The sequence below is a fragment of the Pagrus pagrus genome (assembly GCF_965226575.1).
Source record: "Pagrus pagrus genome assembly, chromosome: 3".
Lineage (NCBI taxonomy): Eukaryota > Metazoa > Chordata > Actinopteri > Spariformes > Sparidae > Pagrus > Pagrus pagrus.
In genome coordinates, this window is record NC_140187.1 from 16558441 (window position 1) to 16578636 (window position 20196).

The 20196-nt window shown below is 40.2% G+C and overlaps 1 protein-coding gene across 1 annotated transcript; it reads left to right on the forward strand.

Moving 5' to 3' along the window:
• Positions 1-128: 128 nt before the first annotated feature.
• On the forward strand, positions 129-20081 carry rab44 (RAB44, member RAS oncogene family). The gene is made up of 10 exons (XM_084349780.1): positions 129-166; positions 571-12678; positions 13572-13645; positions 15652-15740; positions 15863-15997; positions 16081-16162; positions 17759-17873; positions 18433-18531; positions 18638-18714; positions 18810-20081. Exons 2-10 carry the CDS (start codon positions 589-591, stop codon positions 18895-18897), a joined length of 12849 nt encoding a protein of 4282 aa, XP_084205906.1. The 5' UTR covers positions 129-166; positions 571-588; the 3' UTR covers positions 18898-20081.
• Positions 20082-20196: the final 115 nt, after the last annotated feature.

Here is a 20196-nt window from a genome sequence, read left to right on the forward strand (position 1 = left end):
TGTTGCCTGATAAAGGCTGCAAGTATAACCCACACAGGAAACTATCAGTCACAGTTGCAGTAAAGGAACAACCCCCTCGTGTGAAATGTAACTACCGTTCAGCATAGGCAGATGACATTACAAAGCGGCTCATGTTGTGAGGCGACAAAGGTGCCAGATTGGGGTGGTGAGTACATGTGGCGTTTTAACAATTGTGTAAAAGGCCTGAAATAGTTTTTCATTTATAATTGTTTCTCAAACCGTTCTTGTTTCCTGATGAACATGTAGAGCAGTTAATCATTTTAAAAGGAAATGACTTGAGTTCTCACTTGAGAGTGACCAAGCAGTATACAGTAGTATTGAGCCACAAGTATCTAAAATCAGTGTACGTCTAGATGTTTTGTGTTTGTGTAGTGTTGGAGAATGAAATTGTTTTGTTTCCCATGAGTTTATGGAGACAGAAATTATTAGTACGTATTTACTGTTGTATATATTTTCTTGAGCTTCAGATGATGTTATCTGATGCTGATATGTGCTAGATCTCAACGTGATTTGCTGACTCATTGCATAACTGAATGTCTCATGCTCTAGGAGAGAAGATTAGAAGTCATGTCGGCTCAAAGTGCAAAGAAAAAAAGAATTGGTTCACGCCGTCGGGTAGCAAACCAAAATAAAACGTCTGAAGTTGATGAGTTCCACATAACAGACAGTACCTCTGTAGCACAACCCTTCATATCAGAAGAAAAAAGTGAATCATTAAATGTATTTGATAATCCTGACAATTCACAATCTGAGACCCAAAAACCACCTTCACCAGAACTCACTGCAAACAGAAGAAAACTGGGATCTAGTCGAAGAAATAAAGGAGGACAGCATGTGAAGGACTCTGAATTATACGTCAAACCAAGAGAGAAAGTTGAGGAACAGACAAGGGGTAATGAAACCGAAAAAACAATACAAGCTCAGAGGCAGGAAGAATTAAGTCAAGGGACTGAGTCTGCAACACATGACGGCTCTTTCTTGGCCAATACACCTGATTATTCTTCTGAGATTTGTAACTCTACTACAACAAACTCTCCCGATGTGAACCTGGAAAGTTTTGTTCCCAAAAGTGAAAATTTGCTAGCAGACCAAGATGAAATTTCCACCGACAATATAGAAGTGTCTGATTCTTTTAAATTAGAGGAAACCAAGCATGGAGGAACTGACAAAACTCCTCAGAGTGAGGAACTCAGAGAGAATGCAGATACATTTCGCATCTCTGAGTTGACTGCTGGAAGTGTAACAGTAAAAGAAAGCAAAGAAAGAGATGAGGGCAAAGAATTGTTAAAGCAGGATGGAAATTTACAGGGCAACTATGTGGTGAGTGAGTCACATGTGAAATTAGACGATATAGAGTTCTCTATCACAGCGGAGGTAACCACAGATAAAAGCAGCCCCAGAGAAAATACTGAACTTGAATACAGTGTTGAGCAAGCAGCATTTTCATCACCAAACGAGAAGTTGCAGACTGATGAGGAAAAAAATGAAGATTTCAATGTATCTGAAGTCAAGGTTCCTCAGCATTCAGGGGATGCTGTCAACAAGGTGCATGAACAGGAGGCTAATCCAACAGAAATGCATGAAATCAATCACTTCTCTGATAATGTGACACAAGGTGAAAATTCTGAAGCTGACAAAGCTGAAGTAAGTACCAGAAACCAATCTGAGTCGATGTTGGAAAGTGCTGATGATTCTGCTACTAAGCAGGAAGATTCAGATCCTGATGACAAACAGGACGAGCATCCTACAAAAGAAGATAACTTTAAGACTTTAGAACAGACAAACGAGGATACCAAGATACCACAGATCAGTGGCATAGAACGAGTAGACAGTGCATTAGGTCAGGTGTATGAGGTTGAAGGCCATGTAGAGGACGATATAAAACCCAGTGCTGAACAAACAGTTCATCAGCAGAAGGAAGGACTCTCCTCTGAAATGGAGGAGAGTGACTCTTCTTCACAAACCCTGCAATCAGAAATACACGCTCCTTTGGACTCCCAACCTCAACAAAACGACACAGACTTACACCCTATTGGGAACAGAAGAAAACTTGGCTCTAGTCGTCGAAATAAAGGACGACAGCATGCCAAGGACTCTGTTGCTGTATCATACCATGAAGAAAAAGATGAAGTTGTAGAAAGTCTCAGGGGTAAGGAAGCCCTCGAAACAACACAAATGCTAGTGGCAATAGAGAGCACGAGTCAAGAAGAATTCAGTCAAGGAAGTGAGAATGATGTTGTCACGCCTACCACACATGACAGCTCTTTATATACAGACATTATGCCAGATTACTCTTCTGAGGTCCAGAACCCCACTACATCAAACTATCCAGAGACTGATCCGGAAAGTTTAGCTCCTAAAAGTGAAAATCTTCAAGAAGACAATTATGAAAGAGAGTCTGACTTTAAGGTGTCTGATGAATCAGTGGGCTACAGGCTGGAGGGAATGGACAAATTAGACACTCTTCAGAGTCAAGAAGACCGAGCTGCTCAACATTCAGAGGATGCTGGAAACAAAATGCATGAACAGGAGGTTAATCCAACACAAATGCATGAAATCGATCACTCCTCTGAAAGTGTGACACTTGATGCCACAGAAAAGTCTGAAATAATTTCTGACAACCTGATAGACCAAGCTGAAGTCAGTGACACAAACCAATCTGAGTTGATTGTGGAAAGTACTGATGATTCTGCCACCAAACAGGAAGATTCAAATCCTTATGACGAACAGGGTGTGCATCCTACAAAAGAAGACAACTTTGAGGCTTTAGAACAGACAAATGAGGATTATAATGTCTATGATACAAAGCAAGTACACATCGATGACATAGAAAAAGTAGACGCTGGCCTTGGTCAGGTGTATGAGATTGAAGGCAGAATAGACGATGATATGAAACCCAGTGCTGAACAATCAGTTCTTCTAGAGAAGGAAGGACACTCCTCTGAGGATGAAAAAGACAAATCTTTACAAACCCTGCCATCAGAAACATATCCTCCTTCTGACTCCCAACCTGAGCAAAGTGACACAAACTTCAACCCCATTGGTAACAGAAGAAAACTGGGGTCTAGCCGTCGAAACAAGGGAAGGCAGCACGCCAAGGACTCTGTTGCAGAATCATACCACAGACCTACAGAGGAAGTTGTTGGACATACCAGGGATAATGAATCCATTGAAACAACAAAAATGTCTTTCACAATAGAGACAGCAGCGCAGGAAAAATCAGTGGAAACCATCCAGGAAGGAATTGACACACGTGACACTGCTCAAACTGAAGAGGTCAAAGAATATGCTCATATTGGCATCTCTGAGCTTACTGCTTCAAGTTTACTGCTTTCAACAGCAGGTCAACAGCTAATGGACCAATCAAATTCAGTGGAGATGCCACAAGAACTTCCCAATGTGTATTCTGTCACACAAAAAGAAAGCAAGGATGGAGACGAGTACACCGAATTATTAAGGCAGGATGGAAATTTACAGGACAACAATTTGGTGAGGGAGTCACATTTAAAATCAGAAGATATAGAGTGTTCAATCACAGCAGAGATAGCCACAGAAAATAACAGCTCAAGAGAGCATACAGAACCTCAATACAGTGTTGAACGTGCAATAGATTCATCATCAAAAGAGGAGTTGTCTACACATGAGGAAATGATTAAGCATTTCAACTTATATGAAGTCAAAGCTGCTCAGCATTCAGAGGATGCTGTGCACGAAGTGCACGAACAGGAGGTTAATCCAACAGAAATGCATGAAATTGCTCACCATTCTGATAATGTGACACATGATGCCACAGAAAAGTCTGAAATAATTTCTGGCAATCTGATGGACAAAGCTGAAGTCAGTAACACAAACCAATCTGAGTCGATGTTGGAAAGTGCTGATGATTCTGCTACTAAGCAGGAAGATTCAGGTTCTGATGACAAACAGGACGAGCATCCTACAAAAGAAGATAACTTTAAGACTTTAGAACAGACAAATGAGGATACCAAGATACCACAGACCAGTGGCATAGAACGAGTAGACAGTGCATTAGGTCAGGTGTATGAGGTTGAAGGCCATGTAGAGGATGATGTAAAACCCAGTGCTGAACAAACAGTTCATCAGGAGAAGGAAGGACTCTTCTCTGAAATGGAGGAGAGTGACTCTTCTTCACAAACCCTGCAATCAGAAATACACGCTCCTTTGGACTCCCAACCTCAACAAAACGACACAGACTTACACCCTATTGGGAACAGAAGAAAACTGGGCTCTAGTCGTCGAAATAAAGGACGACAGCATGCCAAGGACTCTGTTGCTGTATCATACCATGAAGAAAAAGATGAAGTTGTAGAAAGTCTCAGGGGTAAGGAAGCCCTCGAAACAACACAAATGCTAGTGGCAATAGAGAGCACGAGTCAAGAAGAATTCAGTCAAGGGAGTGAGAATGATGTTGTCACGCCTACCACACATGACAGCTCTTTATATACAGACATCATGCCAGATTACTCTTCTGAGGTCCAGAACCCCACTACATCAAACTATCCAGAGACTGATCTGGAAAGTTTAGCTCCTAAAAGTGAAAATCTTCAAGAAGACAATTATGAAAGAGAGTCTGACTTTAAGGTGTCTGATGAATCAGTGAGCTACAGGCTGGAGGGAATGGACAAATTGGACACTCTTCAGAGTCAAGAAGACCAAGCTGCTCAACATTCAGAGGATGCTGGAAACAAAGTGCATGAACAGGAGGTTAATCCAACACAGATGCATGAAATCGATCACTCCTCTGAAAGTGTGACACTTGATGCCACAGAAAAGTCTGAAATAATTTCTGACAACCTGATAGACCAAGCTGAAGTCAGTGACACAAACCAATCTGAGTTGATTGTGGAAAGTACTGATGATTCTGCCACCAAACAGGAAGATTCAAATCCTTATGACGAACAGGGTGTGCATCCTACAAAAGAAGACAACTTTGAGGCTTTAGAACAGACAAATGAGGATTATAATGTCTATGATACAAAGCAAGTACACATCGATGACATAGAAAGAGTAGACGCTGGCCTTGGTCAGGTGTATGAGATTGAAGGCAGAGTAGACGATGATATGAAACCCAGTGCTGAACAATCAGTTCTTCTAGAGAAGGAAGGACACTCCTCTGAAGATGAAAAAGACAAATCTTTGCAAACCCTGCCATCAGAAACATATCCTCCTTCTGACTCCCAACCTGAGCAAAGTGACACAAACTTCAGCCCCATTGGTAACAGAAGAAAACTGGGGTCTAGCCGTCGAAACAAGGGAAGGCAGCACGCCAAGGACTCTGTTGCAGAATCATACCACAGACCTACAGAGGAAGTTGTTGGACATACCAGGGATAATGAATCCATTGAAACAACAAAAATGTCTTTCACAATAGAGACAGCAGCGCAGGACAAATCAGTGGAAACCATCCAGGAAGGAATTGACACACGTGACACTGCTCAAACTGAAGAGGTCAAAGAATATGCTCATATTGGCATCTCTGAGCTTACTGCTTCAAGTTTACTGCTTTCAACAGCAGGTCAACAGCTAATGGACCAATCAAATTCAGTGGAGATGCCACAAGAACTTCCCAATGTGTATTCTGTCACACAAAAAGAAAGCAAGGATGGAGACGAGTACACCGAATTATTAAGGCAGGATGGAAATTTACAGGACAACAATTTGGTGAGGGAGTCACATTTAAAATCAGAAGATATAGAGTGTTCAATCACAGCAGAGATAGCCACAGATAATAACAGCTCAAGAGAGCATACAGAACCTCAATACAGTGTTGAACGAGCAATAGTTTCATCACCAAAAGAGGAGTTGTCGACACATGAGGAAATGATTAAGCATTTCAACTTATATGAAGTCAAAGCTGCTCAGCATTCAGAGGATGCTGTGCACGAAGTGCACGAACAGGAGGTTAATCCAACAGAAATGCATGAAATTGCTCACCATTCTGATAATGTGACACATGATGCCACAGAAAAGTCTGAAATAATTTCTGGCAATCTGACTGACAAAGCTGAAGTCAGTAACACAAACCAATCTGAGCCGATGTTGGAAAGTGCTGATGATTCTGCTACTAAGCAGGAAGATTCAGGTTCTGATGACAAACAGGACGAGCATCCTACAAAAGAAGATAACTTTAAGACTTTAGAACAGACAAATGAGGATACCAAGATACCACAGACCAGTGGCATAGAACGAGTAGACAGTGCATTAGGTCAGGTGTATGAGGTTGAAGGCCATGTAGAGGATGATGTAAAACCCAGTGCTGAACAAACAGTTCATCAGGAGAAGGAAGGACTCTTCTCTGAAATGGAGGAGAGTGACTCTTCTTCACAAACCCTGCAATCAGAAATACACGCTCCTTTGGACTCCCAACCTCAACAAAACGACACAGACTTACACCCTATTGGGAACAGAAGAAAACTTGGCTCTAGTCGTCGAAATAAAGGACGACAGCATGCCAAGGACTCTGTTGCTGAATCATACCATAAAGAAAAAGATGAAGTTGTAGAAAGTCTCAGGGGTAAGGAAGCCCTCGAAACACCACAAATGCTAGTGGCAATAGAGAGCACGAGTCAAGAAGAATTCAGTCAAGGGAGTGAGAATGATGTTGTCACGCCTACCACACATGACAGCTCTTTATATACAGACATCATGCCAGATTACTCTTCTGAGGTCCAGAACCCCACTACATCAAACTATCCAGAGACTGATCTGGAAAGTTTAGCTCCTAAAAGTGAAAATCTTCAAGAAGACAATTATGAAAGAGAGTCTGACTTTAAGGTGTCTGATGAATCAGTGAGGTACAGGCTGGAGGGAATGGACAAATTGGACACTCTTCAGAGTCAAGAAGACCGAGCTGCTCAACATTCAGAGGATGCTGGAAACAAAGTGCATGAACAGGAGGTTAATCCAACACAGATGCGTGAAATCGATCACTCCTCTGAAAGTGTGACACTTGATGCCACAGAAAAGTCTGAAATAATTTCTGACAACCTGATAGACCAAGCTGAAGTCAGTGACACAAACCAATCTGAGTTGATTGTGGAAAGTACTGATGATTCTGCCACCAAACAGGAAGATTCAAATCCTTATGACGAACAGGGTGTGCATCCTACAAAAGAAGACAACTTTGAGGCTTTAGAACAGACAAATGAGGATTATAATGTCTATGATACAAAGCAAGTACACATCGATGACATAGAAAAAGTAGACGCTGGCCTTGGTCAGGTGTATGAGATTGAAGGCAGAGTAGACGATGATATGAAACCCAGTGCTGAACAATCAGTTCTTCTAGACAAGGAAGGACACTCCTCTGAGGATGAAAAAGACAAATCTTTACAAACCCTGCCATCAGAAACATATCCTCCTTCTGACTCCCAACCTGAGCAAAGTGACACAAACTTCAACCCCATTGGTAACAGAAGAAAACTGGGGTCTAGCCGTCGAAACAAGGGAAGGCAGCACGCCAAGGACTCTGTTGCAGAATCATACCACAGACCTACAGAGGAAGTTGTTGGACATACCAGGGATAATGAATCCATTGAAACAACAAAAATGTCTTTCACAATAGAGACAGCAGCGCAGGACAAATCAGTGGAAACCATCCAGGAAGGAATTGACACACGTGACACTGCTCAAACTGAAGAGGTCAAAGAATATGCTCATATTGGCATCTCTGAGCTTACTGCTTCAAGTTTACTGCTTTCAACAGCAGGTCAACAGCTAATGGACCAATCAAATTCAGTGGAGATGCCACAAGAACTTCCCAATGTGTATTCTGTCACACAAAAAGAAAGCAAGGATGGAGACGAGTACACCGAATTATTAAGGCAGGATGGAAATTTACAGGACAACAATTTGGTGAGGGAGTCACATTTAAAATCAGAAGATATAGAGTGTTCAATCACAGCAGAGATAGCCACAGAAAATAACAGCTCAAGAGAGCATACAGAACCTCAATACAGTGTTGAACGTGCAATAGATTCATCATCAAAAGAGGAGTTGTCTACACATGAGGAAATGATTAAGCATTTCAACTTATATGAAGTCAAAGCTGCTCAGCATTCAGAGGATGCTGTGCACGAAGTGCACGAACAGGAGGTTAATCCAACAGAAATGCATGAAATTGCTCACCATTCTGATAATGTGACACATGATGCCACAGAAAAGTCCGAAATAATTTCTGGCAATCTGACTGACAAAGCTGAAGTCAGTAACACAAACCAATCTGAGCCGATGTTGGAAAGTGCTGATGATTCTGCTACTAAGCAGGAAGATTCAGGTTCTGATGACAAACAGGACGAGCATCCTACAAAAGAAGATAACTTTAAGACTTTAGAACAGACAAACGAGGATACCAAGATACCACAGACCAGTGGCATAGAACGAGTAGACAGTGCATTAGGTCAGGTGTATGAGGTTGAAGGCCATGTAGAGGATGATGTAAAACCCAGTGCTGAACAAACAGTTCATCAGGAGAAGGAAGGACTCTTCTCTGAAATGGAGGAGAGTGACTCTTCTTCACAAACCCTGCAATCAGAAATACACGCTCCTTTGGACTCCCAACCTCAACAAAACGACACAGACTTACACCCTATTGGGAACAGAAGAAAACTTGGCTCTAGTCGTCGAAATAAAGGACGACAGCATGCCAAGGACTCTGTTGCTGAATCATACCATAAAGAAAAAGATGAAGTTGTAGAAAGTCTCAGGGGTAAGGAAGCCCTCGAAACACCACAAATGCTAGTGGCAATAGAGAGCACGAGTCAAGAAGAATTCAGTCAAGGGAGTGAGAATGATGTTGTCACGCCTACCACACATGACAGCTCTTTATATACAGACATCATGCCAGATTACTCTTCTGAGGTCCAGAACCCCACTACATCAAACTATCCAGAGACTGATCTGGAAAGTTTAGCTCCTAAAAGTGAAAATCTTCAAGAAGACAATTATGAAAGAGAGTCTGACTTTAAGGTGTCAGATGAATCAGTGAGCTACAGGCTGGAGGGAATGGACAATTTGGACACTCTTCAGAGTCAAGAAGTTCGAGCTGTTCAACATTCAGAGGATGCTGGAAACAAAGTGCATGAAGAGGAGGTTCATTCGACACAGATGCATGAAATCGATCATTCCTCTGAAAGTGTGACACTTGATGCCACAGAAAAGTCTGAAATAATTTCTGACAACCTGATAGACCAAGCTGAAGTCAGTGACACAAACCAATCTGAGTTGATTGTGGAAAGTACTGATGATTCTGCCACCAAACAGGAAGATTCAAATCCTTATGACGAACAGGGTGTGCATCCTACAAAAGAAGACAACTTTGAGGCTTTAGAACAGACAAATGAGGATTATAATGTCTATGATACAAAGCAAGTACACATCAATGACATAGAAAGAGTAGACGCTGGCCTTGGTCAGGTGTATGAGATTGAAGGCAGAGTAGACGATGATATAAAACCCAGTGCTGAACAATCAGTTCCTCAAGAGAAGGAAGGACACTCCCCTGAAGATGAAAAAGACAGATCTTTACAAATCCTGCCATCAGAAACATATCCTCCTTCCGACTCCCAACCTGAGCAAAGTGACACAAACTTCAAGCCCATTGGTAACAGAAGAAAACTGGGGTCTAGCCGTAGAAATAAAGGACGACAGCATGCCAAGGACTCTGTTACAGAATCATACCACAGACCTACAGAGGAAGTTGTTGGACATACCAGGGATAATGAATCCATTGAAACAACAAAAATGTCTTTCACAATAGAGACAGCAGTGCAGGACAAATCAGTGGAAACCATCCAGGAAGGAATTGACACACGTGACACAGCTCATACTGAAGACGTAAGTGATCAGGTCAGAGAAAATGCACCTGTTGGCATCTCTGAGCTCACTGCTTCAAGTTTACATTCAAGTGTAACAGTAGATGAACTGCTAGTTGACCAATCAGGTTTGATGAAGATGCCAGAAGAAGAATGTCCCGATGTGTATTCTGTAACAGAGAGTGAAAGCAAACACGAAGACAAGGACACAGAATTGTTAGGGCAGGGTGGAAATTTACAGGACAACTATTTGTTGAGTGAGTCACATTTAAAATCAGAGGAAACAGACTCTTCTGCCAAGCTGGAGAAAGACACAGAAAAACACAGCCTAGGCGAACATACTGTAATTGAATGCAGTGTTGAGCAACCAGCATTTTTATCAGCAAAAGAGATACATGAGGCACAAAAAGAGCATGTTAGCTTATCTCAAGTCAGAGGATCTGCACAGTCAGAGGATGCTGTAAATGAAGTACATGAGGAGTTAGTCAAGTTGAAGCAAATGCAAGAAATGCATCAAATTTATTTTTCCTCAAATGAGGAGAGTGAATCTTTACAAACCCTGCAATCAGAAACAAATGCTTCTTTGGACTCCCAACATCAGGACAATTCTGTAAGAGGAGAGGAGCAAACCCCCGCAGGCTTCAACACCACTAGAAACAGAAGAAAACTGGGGTCTAGCCGTAGAAATAAAGGACGACAGCAGATTGAGGAATCTGTCGCTGAATCATACCATGAACACAAAGAAGATGTTGTAGAAACTACAAGGAGTGATGGAGTCCTTGACCCAACAAATATCTCATCAGCAGCGGAGACAACAAGGCAGGAAGAATTACAAAAGCAACCCGACCTAGACTTCAGATCTGTTCAGAAAATTAGAAAAAAAAGATCAACTGTAAATTACGGAGACAGCACCGAAATGATGCTGGAGAAAGACACAGTTTTGTCACAGAAAATTATAGACAACAGTACAAATGTGACAACCAATGTTGCTTCAAGCTCAAGTAAAGATGACGAATCCAACAAGGATGTCAGTGATGAGGAAAAGAATGTCACAAAAGAGAATTTAGTTCAGTTTACAGGACATGACACAGTTAAAACTGACTCGATACAATCACCAGAGGATGATTCAGACATACAGAATATCTCATATCATGATGACTATGTCACTACAAGGCCAATCACTTTGGATGTTCTTGAGCAAGAAGATGCCTGTCATGTACAAAAGACGGAAGCTTTACAACAGACAGATGGGGCAACAGAAACAGTCGGAGATGTCACGATCATGGACAGGGTGAAGTTGGAGAAAAGATTTGCAGATCCTACAAAGAAAGACCAAGAAATTAATGCTGCGCAGGAGTTTACACATGCTGAACCGTTTGCTGCTGCACACAACAAAACTGACACTTCAGCTCCATTTGGTCGCAAGGAAAACTTGAGAGCAGAGCCAGCTATGGATGTGCCTGAGGAAAGTGGAATTTCTACAGCGGTGGATGCATCTGACAGCCAACAAGGGATACAAGAGAGAACTCAATTAGATAACAGTGAAAATTTGCAAGGAAAATCCAAACAGAAGAGGAGAAAGTTGGCCTCTACTCGCCGGACTCAACTCGGTAGGAAACCAGAGAAAGGCATGGACGACAAAGATGAAACAAAAGACAGAGATGACATGAGAAACTTGGACAAAATGGAAGTGATGGAGGAGTTACCAATGAATGTAACTGCAGAAGTATCAAAGAATGAAAATACAAAACCACCACTCAGCACTGCAAATAAAGAACAACAGGAAGCTACTGAAGAAACTACCGCTGTTACCGACAAGGGGCAAAAGCTACAAAGCAACACCGCCGACCTGGAGAGTATACAGAGCAGTATGATATCAGACAAAGATTATTTGAAGGCCCTACTTCCCGAGCAATTAGCCTTCAACAACGAAGTTGTTAATCCTATTAAGTTTGCTCATGCAGCGGATATAAGGGATAGTGAGAGAAATGTAGATGTTAATGTGGAGCCATCACAACTAGATGATTTTACTGTACCTGAGATGCATGTTACCTCTGTTTCCATACAAAGTGATGAAGAAAGGCCAGAGAGTGTAAATGTTATACAAGACCAAGCTTTGGAATCAGCAGAATCATCAGCTGTGGCTGTGGCAGATTTGGAAATAGTGAAGTCTGAAGTCAGAGGAGAAGTTGGAGAAGAGCAAAAACACACCCAGGCTAGTGTGCAAGATCTGAGTGAGGTGAATGAAGAAGCCGACAACAAAAGTCTCGAGATGAGGAGCTCAAGTCCACACAGGAGAAGAAAGATGGGCTCAACCCGCAGGAATCTTGGATCACGAAGCAAAAGGGAAGACTTGCATGAAAAGCAGGAGATGGATGATGAGGCACCAGCCACAAATGTTGAAGATGTAAAGACCGAAAGTTTCCCAAGCATCAAAGAAAAAGAACCACAACTTCACACAGAAGACAAAGACAGTGACGATGTTGAGTCTCACTTCAGACCTCCATCTGAACAGACATTTGAGGAAAATCCTGTTTCTCATGGCCAAGTAGTAGAAACAGAGCATCAACTAACTCCCAGTTATTTACCTGCGATACCATCCACTTCTCCCAAAGCTGATGTAATGTCAGAAGCAGCTGGTGGACGAAGAAGAAAACTGGGATCTAACCGGAAGTCACGTGGACACCAGAGCAATGTAAACCAAACTCCAGGAGGGGACAGAGTAACAGATACACAAAATGAAGGAGATGTCACAAGTATCATAGATGAAGGTGCCATTAAGACAGCTGAAGAAGAGTCTTTTGGCCTGGACAAAATAACAGAGGTAAGTAGTTAAGCAGTTTTATTCTTCTTTTTCACAATCAAATTATTTCTTTTGTGAATCTTCAATGATTGTTTCCAATGTACCTGAACTGATGAACAGACAGAGTTCTGTACTTGATTTGAATTAGCTTTTTTAGACCAATTCTCAGGGAGGTTTCTAAACAAATGCAACTTTTTTTTTTTTTTATTCCTTTAGCCTGAAGTAGATGATTAATACTGGACAAGTCTCAGTGTTCTTTTGCTAGATAAGTCTATTATGTCTTGTACTTCCTGTTTTCATAAAACCTCTTGCACACTGGTCAAGTGCTTGTGGTCGCAAAGAGAACAAATGACACAAGCAACTAAAATGAGGAACATGTGGCTCACACTACACATTTCACATGGGGAAAGGAGAACATAGACATTTATCTGACTTCTTGATCTCAATGGGGGGTGTGTATTTCTGTCTCTTACTCACTTCTGTTAGGCCTAAATGACAGCAATTCAAGGAGCGATGGCAAAGGAGTTGGGCGAAGCATGCAAAGCCGAATCTTAAGAGAAAAGGCCTTGCACAGCTTGTAATGGTTGCAGTTACATCATATATCAATGGGAGTACAAACAGTAAAAATTCCTGAAAGTCTGATAATATCCTCACCTAATACTTCAAAAAACAAACACCACACAATCTGTGTGCCAGAGGATTACTCCTGTTGAATGCAAAGTTTAGATCTGCAACTGCTGACTTTCAAGAGCTTAGTATGAAACGAAGATGATCCTTTTTTGATTTGGCAAACCAAAGAGTAAACAATATGTAAGCTGTATATCAAAGTGTCATAGATTAAAGATGAACTCTGCAATCAAGGTAGAATCTGGCCAAGTGTCGCCTCATGATGGAGATATTTTTTGGCTGTGCAGGTTGATGAAAGTGCAAAGAAACCATCATCCAACATCAGCAGCTCAAAGAAGGGTCAACACTTGAAGCCTGTGATGTAAGTGTGGTTTATACTTCTACTTCCTTCTCCTTTTCTAAACATGTCAGCTGTGTTGTTTTTTGAGTATTCTTTTACTGACTTTGTTTGCTGTTTTCATTCCTGTTTTTTTATTTTGTTAGGGGTTTTTTTCTTTGAAAGCTCTTATTTTACTATTTGTTTTCTTTTGTTTTTACATGTTTGAAATAAAATATATCCATCAATTAATCAAAAAAGTCAGACACCAACTGACTGTGGCCTCAAAGGCTTTGTCCAGCTGCCTCATGAGCTTCCTGCAGTAAAGTGTTGATCTACTTGGTTGAGTTAGTATTACCGGTGTATCAGCTGAGCATCAGCTGCTTATTCCCCTTGTTGGCTGCGGTCAGCCTATCAGGAAATAAGATGGCATTCACAGATAGCTGTGGCAGACGTTTATCTGTTGTGTCACATCAATTCTGCTTTGGCACATCCATGAGCTGCTGGCTCGTGACATCCCTGCCATCAGTCTGTAAGGCTACGTAAGTGTTGAGAAATTCTTTGAAGCAGTTACCGTTCAAAGAAAAATTATTTTCATGACAAAGATGGTTGGAGATGAAAATGGTTTCCTGAGAAAGAGTATGATCGAATTAGTGCCACTTTAAAGACACAATGAAAGACTGAATGACTTAAAAATAGTTCAAAATAACAGAGATCCAAATTGTTATTTTCAACATCAGTATCAGCCCAGAACTTCACAATCAGTTATCAGTCACAGTCTTTATTCACATCAACATGGATTAACTGCCAGTAAAATTATAGCTCTATTACAGCGTATTTGATTTAATTACAGGCACATTGGATCACAGTGGTTATACACAGCAATGAACTATAACCTCAGCCACTAAAACATCACTGTAGATAGTCTGGGTTCATGTGTAACTGTTAATCAGAATCAGTAAACAATGATTATATCAAGAGTTATGTGACCTAACCCTAAACCTCAGACATTCAACCTACCCTCCACATAGTTTTTAGACAAAGTATAATATTTGCCAGCCTGCCGTTTAATCCCTTTTGTATTATTGCACAAACAATTCTGCATCAGTGTTTTTTTTATCTACAAACACTTCCACTGTCAGCTCAAGCTCATGTACAGTATTCACTAAACTGTCGAAGACATTTGCCACTCAACCATGTGGCTCATCCAAGTGGCTAAGCCTCTGACTCACACAAGCCTGAGGTGTACACTAATCATTGCGCAGAATGTATATGTAGTAAACACACTATGTGGTGAAAAACAGGTTTGCTTCATGAATGCTAGGGACATTGGTTGTTTGGTATTCAGCTTCCTAACAGAATGAGATGGAAGAATGAGAGAGATGGACATGATGGATGGTGTCGCTCCAGCTGAGTTATTCTGATGCTAAATCAAACGATTGTTGAGTATGAATTCTTGCACGTTTAACATTGTTTACTGCATGTTTTTTGTTTTTGCCATGTTTTTCTTTACTGCAAGACAGTTTTCTCCTTCTGGAAACAATGACATTTTTTTTTTGTTTAATTTATCTATTCCAATATCTTGCTCATATTAAAACTGTTTAGTTCTTTGGCAACACATTAAAGGTAATGCCACTAAAACCCATTGAATTGAACTGAAATTGAAAGCAACCTTGACTCGACCATGTCATATTTTCTTTTATAGAAGTCAGAGAAAGAAATCTAATATTATTTAATGTGATTTATTAATTTAAACTGACAAAGATCAGATTATCTGTTGTCTACCTTTTCTACAATTTAAGTGAATTATTAAAATCGATTTACCGCACACACCAAATGACAGACTCAAACAAGTAATTTTAATTATCAACTTAAAAATCATAAAGTTGTAAACTCATGGTTGTATTCAGGAGGGTTGAGCAGATTCTTTTCTCAAAGAAATTCAAACACTTGGTGGAGAATACTGATGACTGAACAAAAAACTTGCAAACTTTAAGTATACCACTGTATGTGCGCTTTGTTTGAACTGTTCCTGGTTGTCTGTTCCACAGTGAGAAGACTCCTGCACATGTGACGGCAGTTCAACATCCTTATGCTGAAATCCACTTGAGTCGAGAGAGTCAACAGACGTTATCTCTTGGTAAACAGAACATTCATTAATTCTTCTCAGCAGAATGTAGCTGACTGAAGAGAGATCATGCGAGAGGGAAGAAATAGAAATATAATATGTGACCAGGAAGTGTTTATGTTTCATTTCAGCAGGTAGTTCAACAGGAGCAGCTTCCAGATCAAACAGTTACAACGTGCTGATGGTTGGAGACAGCAGTGTGGGAAAATCCTCCTTCATAAAGAGAGCTCAAAGTGGGAAGTTTTCTTTAGACTTACCCGCCTCTGTTGGTAAGATCCTGATCTTTATTCTATTATAGTCCCATAAATGAGTCTAAAAATACAGAATAATGTAACATAAATACATTTTGTAGGCATTGATTCCTTCACGTGGACTGTGGTGGTGGATGGAAAACCTGTGGTGCTGAAGCTGTGGGATACAGCAGGTCAAGAAAGGTGAGTTCATTGTTTTCTTTTTTGCTGTTACAATCAAATGTATGAACTGTTGGTGAAAACACTTTGTTTTGCAAAGAAGAAAAATGAGTGATCCCAGTCATTTTACCATTTTTGGAGTCTGTTTTCCTCTTCAGGCAGATATTGCAACATATGTAAGTTGATTTAGGGGCGACTGTGGCTCAAGGTAGAGCAGGTCAACCGCTAATCAGAGTGTCAGCAGTACTAAACCCCAGATTGCTGCCAGGGATTGTTCCATCGGTGTGTGAATGACTGAGCGTAAAAATATCTTGGGGCACTTTGGTTAGGAGGTGCTGTACTGCTCCTGATGAGCAGATTACCACCGTGCATGGCAGAGGCCATCAAGTTTTCAACAAGTTTTTAGAGCACTTTTCATCGGAAAAGTGCAAGTCCATGTACCATTTCCATTTCCATAGTGTCCTTAAGGTCGATCTTGAAGCTGACATGCTTGCTTTGTGTGCCTCATGATGAGCACGCTGAACCACTTCATGATGACTAGTGTTGTTGCTGTAGGCCAGTTGTCATCAACACACAGTTCACTTTTTTGGCATTATCATATAACGAGGCGCACTGTCTGGTCCAGCAGCTCCTGATGTCTGCTGTGGGTAGGAACAGTACAGTCATTGTGAGGAGGTCATCATCAGAGGTACAGGGTGTTATTTTGAGGCTTATGATTACCTGAATGTTGCACTACATGTACTGTGTGTCTTTTTATTCCTGGAAATGGGGGTGGATCTTCTGTGTATGGATGCACTTTACCTTTCTGGTGGCCGGGGCAGCTTGTCTCTCTGTCTTCCTGAAGACAATATCCTCCGGCAGTCATACACCTCAGCCTGCCAAGACATCTGATGAGCACACTTGATGAAGCTTACATAAATAAGATCCGCCATACACTTTCTATTGTAGCCGATCACAGAAATTGTAAACAAGAGATACCTCACAGAGGCCTCTCTGAACATGTTGTTCATTCTCCTTCAGGCCAGGTTGTAACCTGTTTAGGAACTGGTTGGCACACCCAAGCAATTTTGTTGTATTGTGGAATTAGGACAACATGTCCATGTGTTCATTAAACATGTTGCATGTTGGTTGACCTATTTAGAATAACATGGTTTGAAATGCAATGTTAGTTTTCAGCCACATTAAATGTCACCACTGACTGCAAGCCCCAAAACACAAATAAAAGGAGATGACATAAAAACAAACGAGTTTGACACAACTTTGTGGGTTTAAAATATTGTAACGCACTTGAATTCATTGTTGAGGCAATTGTGCAATCACTGTGTTTGTTTACATCACCAGTCTTTCCAGGAAAGCTTGAATGTGTCTCTTGAGAAATGCCTCAGGGGAGGTTTTGCAGACTTAACTAACCAGAATCATTGTATAATTAGAAGCACACGTTCTACTTTTGAGGGTCACGACCGAGTGTTTTTTTACGGTATTGCAACACAAATTTGTGATGTTCACTTGTGAATGGCTGTGAGACAAGAAATTAACTTCTTGTTGTGTTTTATAAAGTTTGTGGCCTCTACTGATTTAAAGAGGTTAGATTTCTGATTACATTTTTGTTGTCCTTCAAAGGTTTCACAGCATCACAAGACAGATTTTCCATAAAGCCCAGGCCTTTCTCCTGATGTACGACATCACTTCCTCTCAGAGTTTCTCTGCAGTCAGCTACTGGGCGAACTGTATTCAGGTAAGGTGTTCAGAAAGCTTCAGTGACTTTTACTCCACTGCATTTATTTTTCATCTCTTATCTTTAGTTACCAGTTACTTTGCAGACTCAGATCATTAAAATAAAATACAATCAACAAATAAATGAGGATGTAACTTTTGGATGAAGCTGCCCAGCAGTATATAAAGTAGATGAAAATTAACTATATATATATATATATATATATTATTCTGAAATGGGCAATCTGGATAATGAGTACTTTTACTTTTGAAAGATTTTGATGCTAATACTTTTTATACTTTTACTGACAGCAAGACTTTAAACTTTTACTTGTAAAAAAAAAAAAACGCTTTTACTTGAGTATTTCTACAATACACTGATGACAGAAACTACAAGTAATATCTATATAATCAAATATGTGTTCCAATACTGATATATATAATCAATATCATTTTCATTATACACTTTCATTTTATTATTACATAGAACTGAGATTTAAAGCACATGGGACCAAATTGTCTGAAACATTTGAACCTCTTCACAAAGTGTCAGTCCAAACAATAATCGAACTGTTTTGCAGGAAGGGGCTGCAGAAGATGTAACCATTTTACTTCTTGGGAACAAGAGTGATCATGCAAAGCGGCAGATTAAAATGCAGGAGGGGGAAATTCTCGCTAAGGTACCTGTGGCATTACACCCTCTCACACTGTTAGCTCATCTGCTGATGTCAAAATATAATTCTGATTATTAAACACACACTAAAGACAGCAGTTTTACCTCCACAGGAGTACAACTTTGAATTCATGGAGTGCAGCGCTGCCACGGGCGAAAATGTGATTCAGTCTTTGGAGACTGTGGCCAGGTAAGACATCCCACCTCTGACTTTTCTTTTATCCTCTGCCGATTTTTTTAAAGCATGAACTTTAGTAATCTTGGTGCTGATTGTGTTGTTGTCAGGATGTTGAGTCAAAAAGTTGACACAAGAGAGGAAACCACGGTGTTGCACAAAGAGCCCCAACAGAAAAAATCATCAGGATGTTGCTGAACAGATTTGTCATAAGCCTCAGTGACGGACATCTGAAAAGTCCGTATGTACATAACAACTAGAGCTGGTACTCAAGCCATCTTTGGTTCTTTTAATCTGTTATATTACAGATTTGTATCATTTATACAAATGTATATAAGTTATATTTCCTTGTTACTATTGCTTTCATCTGGTTTATTATTTCTAACAGGCTTTACAAGTAAATAGTTGATTTAGAGGATAATATAGAGAACAATTTAAGTGTAAGATATTCTTCTAGTTTCATAAAATATCCTTTTTATATAAATATACATTTTAGAGACGAAGCCTCAGAAGGTGTTTTGATGTGTATAGCTGGCGCAGGCTTTCTTTAGAGGCAGGTCAAAGAACACATCAGTTTTATCTTGTTAAATTGTTTTTCCTACTTGAATATGAAAGCCTTACTGTTCTAGTGCAATTTCAAATAATCACATGAAGTCACTGTCTTTTGAGTCTTTGAAGATTTCCATTTGAAGATGTATTAACAATTTTTTCAGGTTTTTTAGTTGAAAAACTGAGAGAATCCTTTATATTGTACAGCTATTGAGTATTTGCTCCACAGTGTCTATTATTTATGCTTAATATATGACATAAATGTGTATTAAACTTAGTGGGTACACATCTTTATATGTATAAATTTAAGGCAACAGGCAAATTACTTCTTGGAAGTTACAACACATGGTACCACACTGATATTGAGAGAGATCTACTAAATTTTGAGTATATTTATATAATACATTTTGAAGTACATTTCAGTGTTTACAAGCAACTAGTGCAATATACCTGTGAACAAAAGCATCTTGTCATTTTTGCTGTTTTCTAACAAACAGTGTTATTCAATAGTCACAATCAGTGTATCGTGTTTTTGTATGTTTACAATCTGTTCTACATGATCACTGTCTTACTTGCAGTTCCCATGTCAGCCAGATAATCATAAATACATTTCATGGCCTTATAATTAAAGACAGCAGTTGTGAAATGCTTAACAGGCTTTAAATATACTTGTGAAATATGTTTTATGTTTCTGTGCACCTCTCTACGACCTGTATCCATAAATGCCTATAATTTGTTTGTCAAGTTGTTCTAACGTCGTGTCCTGTGCTAAATAAACCTCCAGAACATAACTGTCTGCTCTGGAAGTTAATTTGTGTCCTCGTGGAAGTCGTCTTTCTCCACACTGACAAAGACAACAGTGTTCCCACTGGAACAACAAGTCCTTCTCTGGTATGAAGAGCACGTCAACGGCAACAATGGCACCACTGCAGTAACCTCATAAGATCC

Bases quoted from the DNA above. Each gene is read 5' to 3' on its own strand.
- rab44 (XM_084349780.1), top strand. From the start codon at position 589: ATGTCGGCTCAAAGTGCAAAGAAAAAAAGAATTGGTTCACGCCGTCGG. The intron at 15,741-15,862 runs GTAAACAGAACA...TCATTTCAGCAG, and splicing joins TCAACAGACGTTATCTCTTG to GTAGTTCAACAGGAGCAGCT. The intron at 15,998-16,080 runs GTAAGATCCTGA...TACATTTTGTAG, and splicing joins AGACTTACCCGCCTCTGTTG to GCATTGATTCCTTCACGTGG.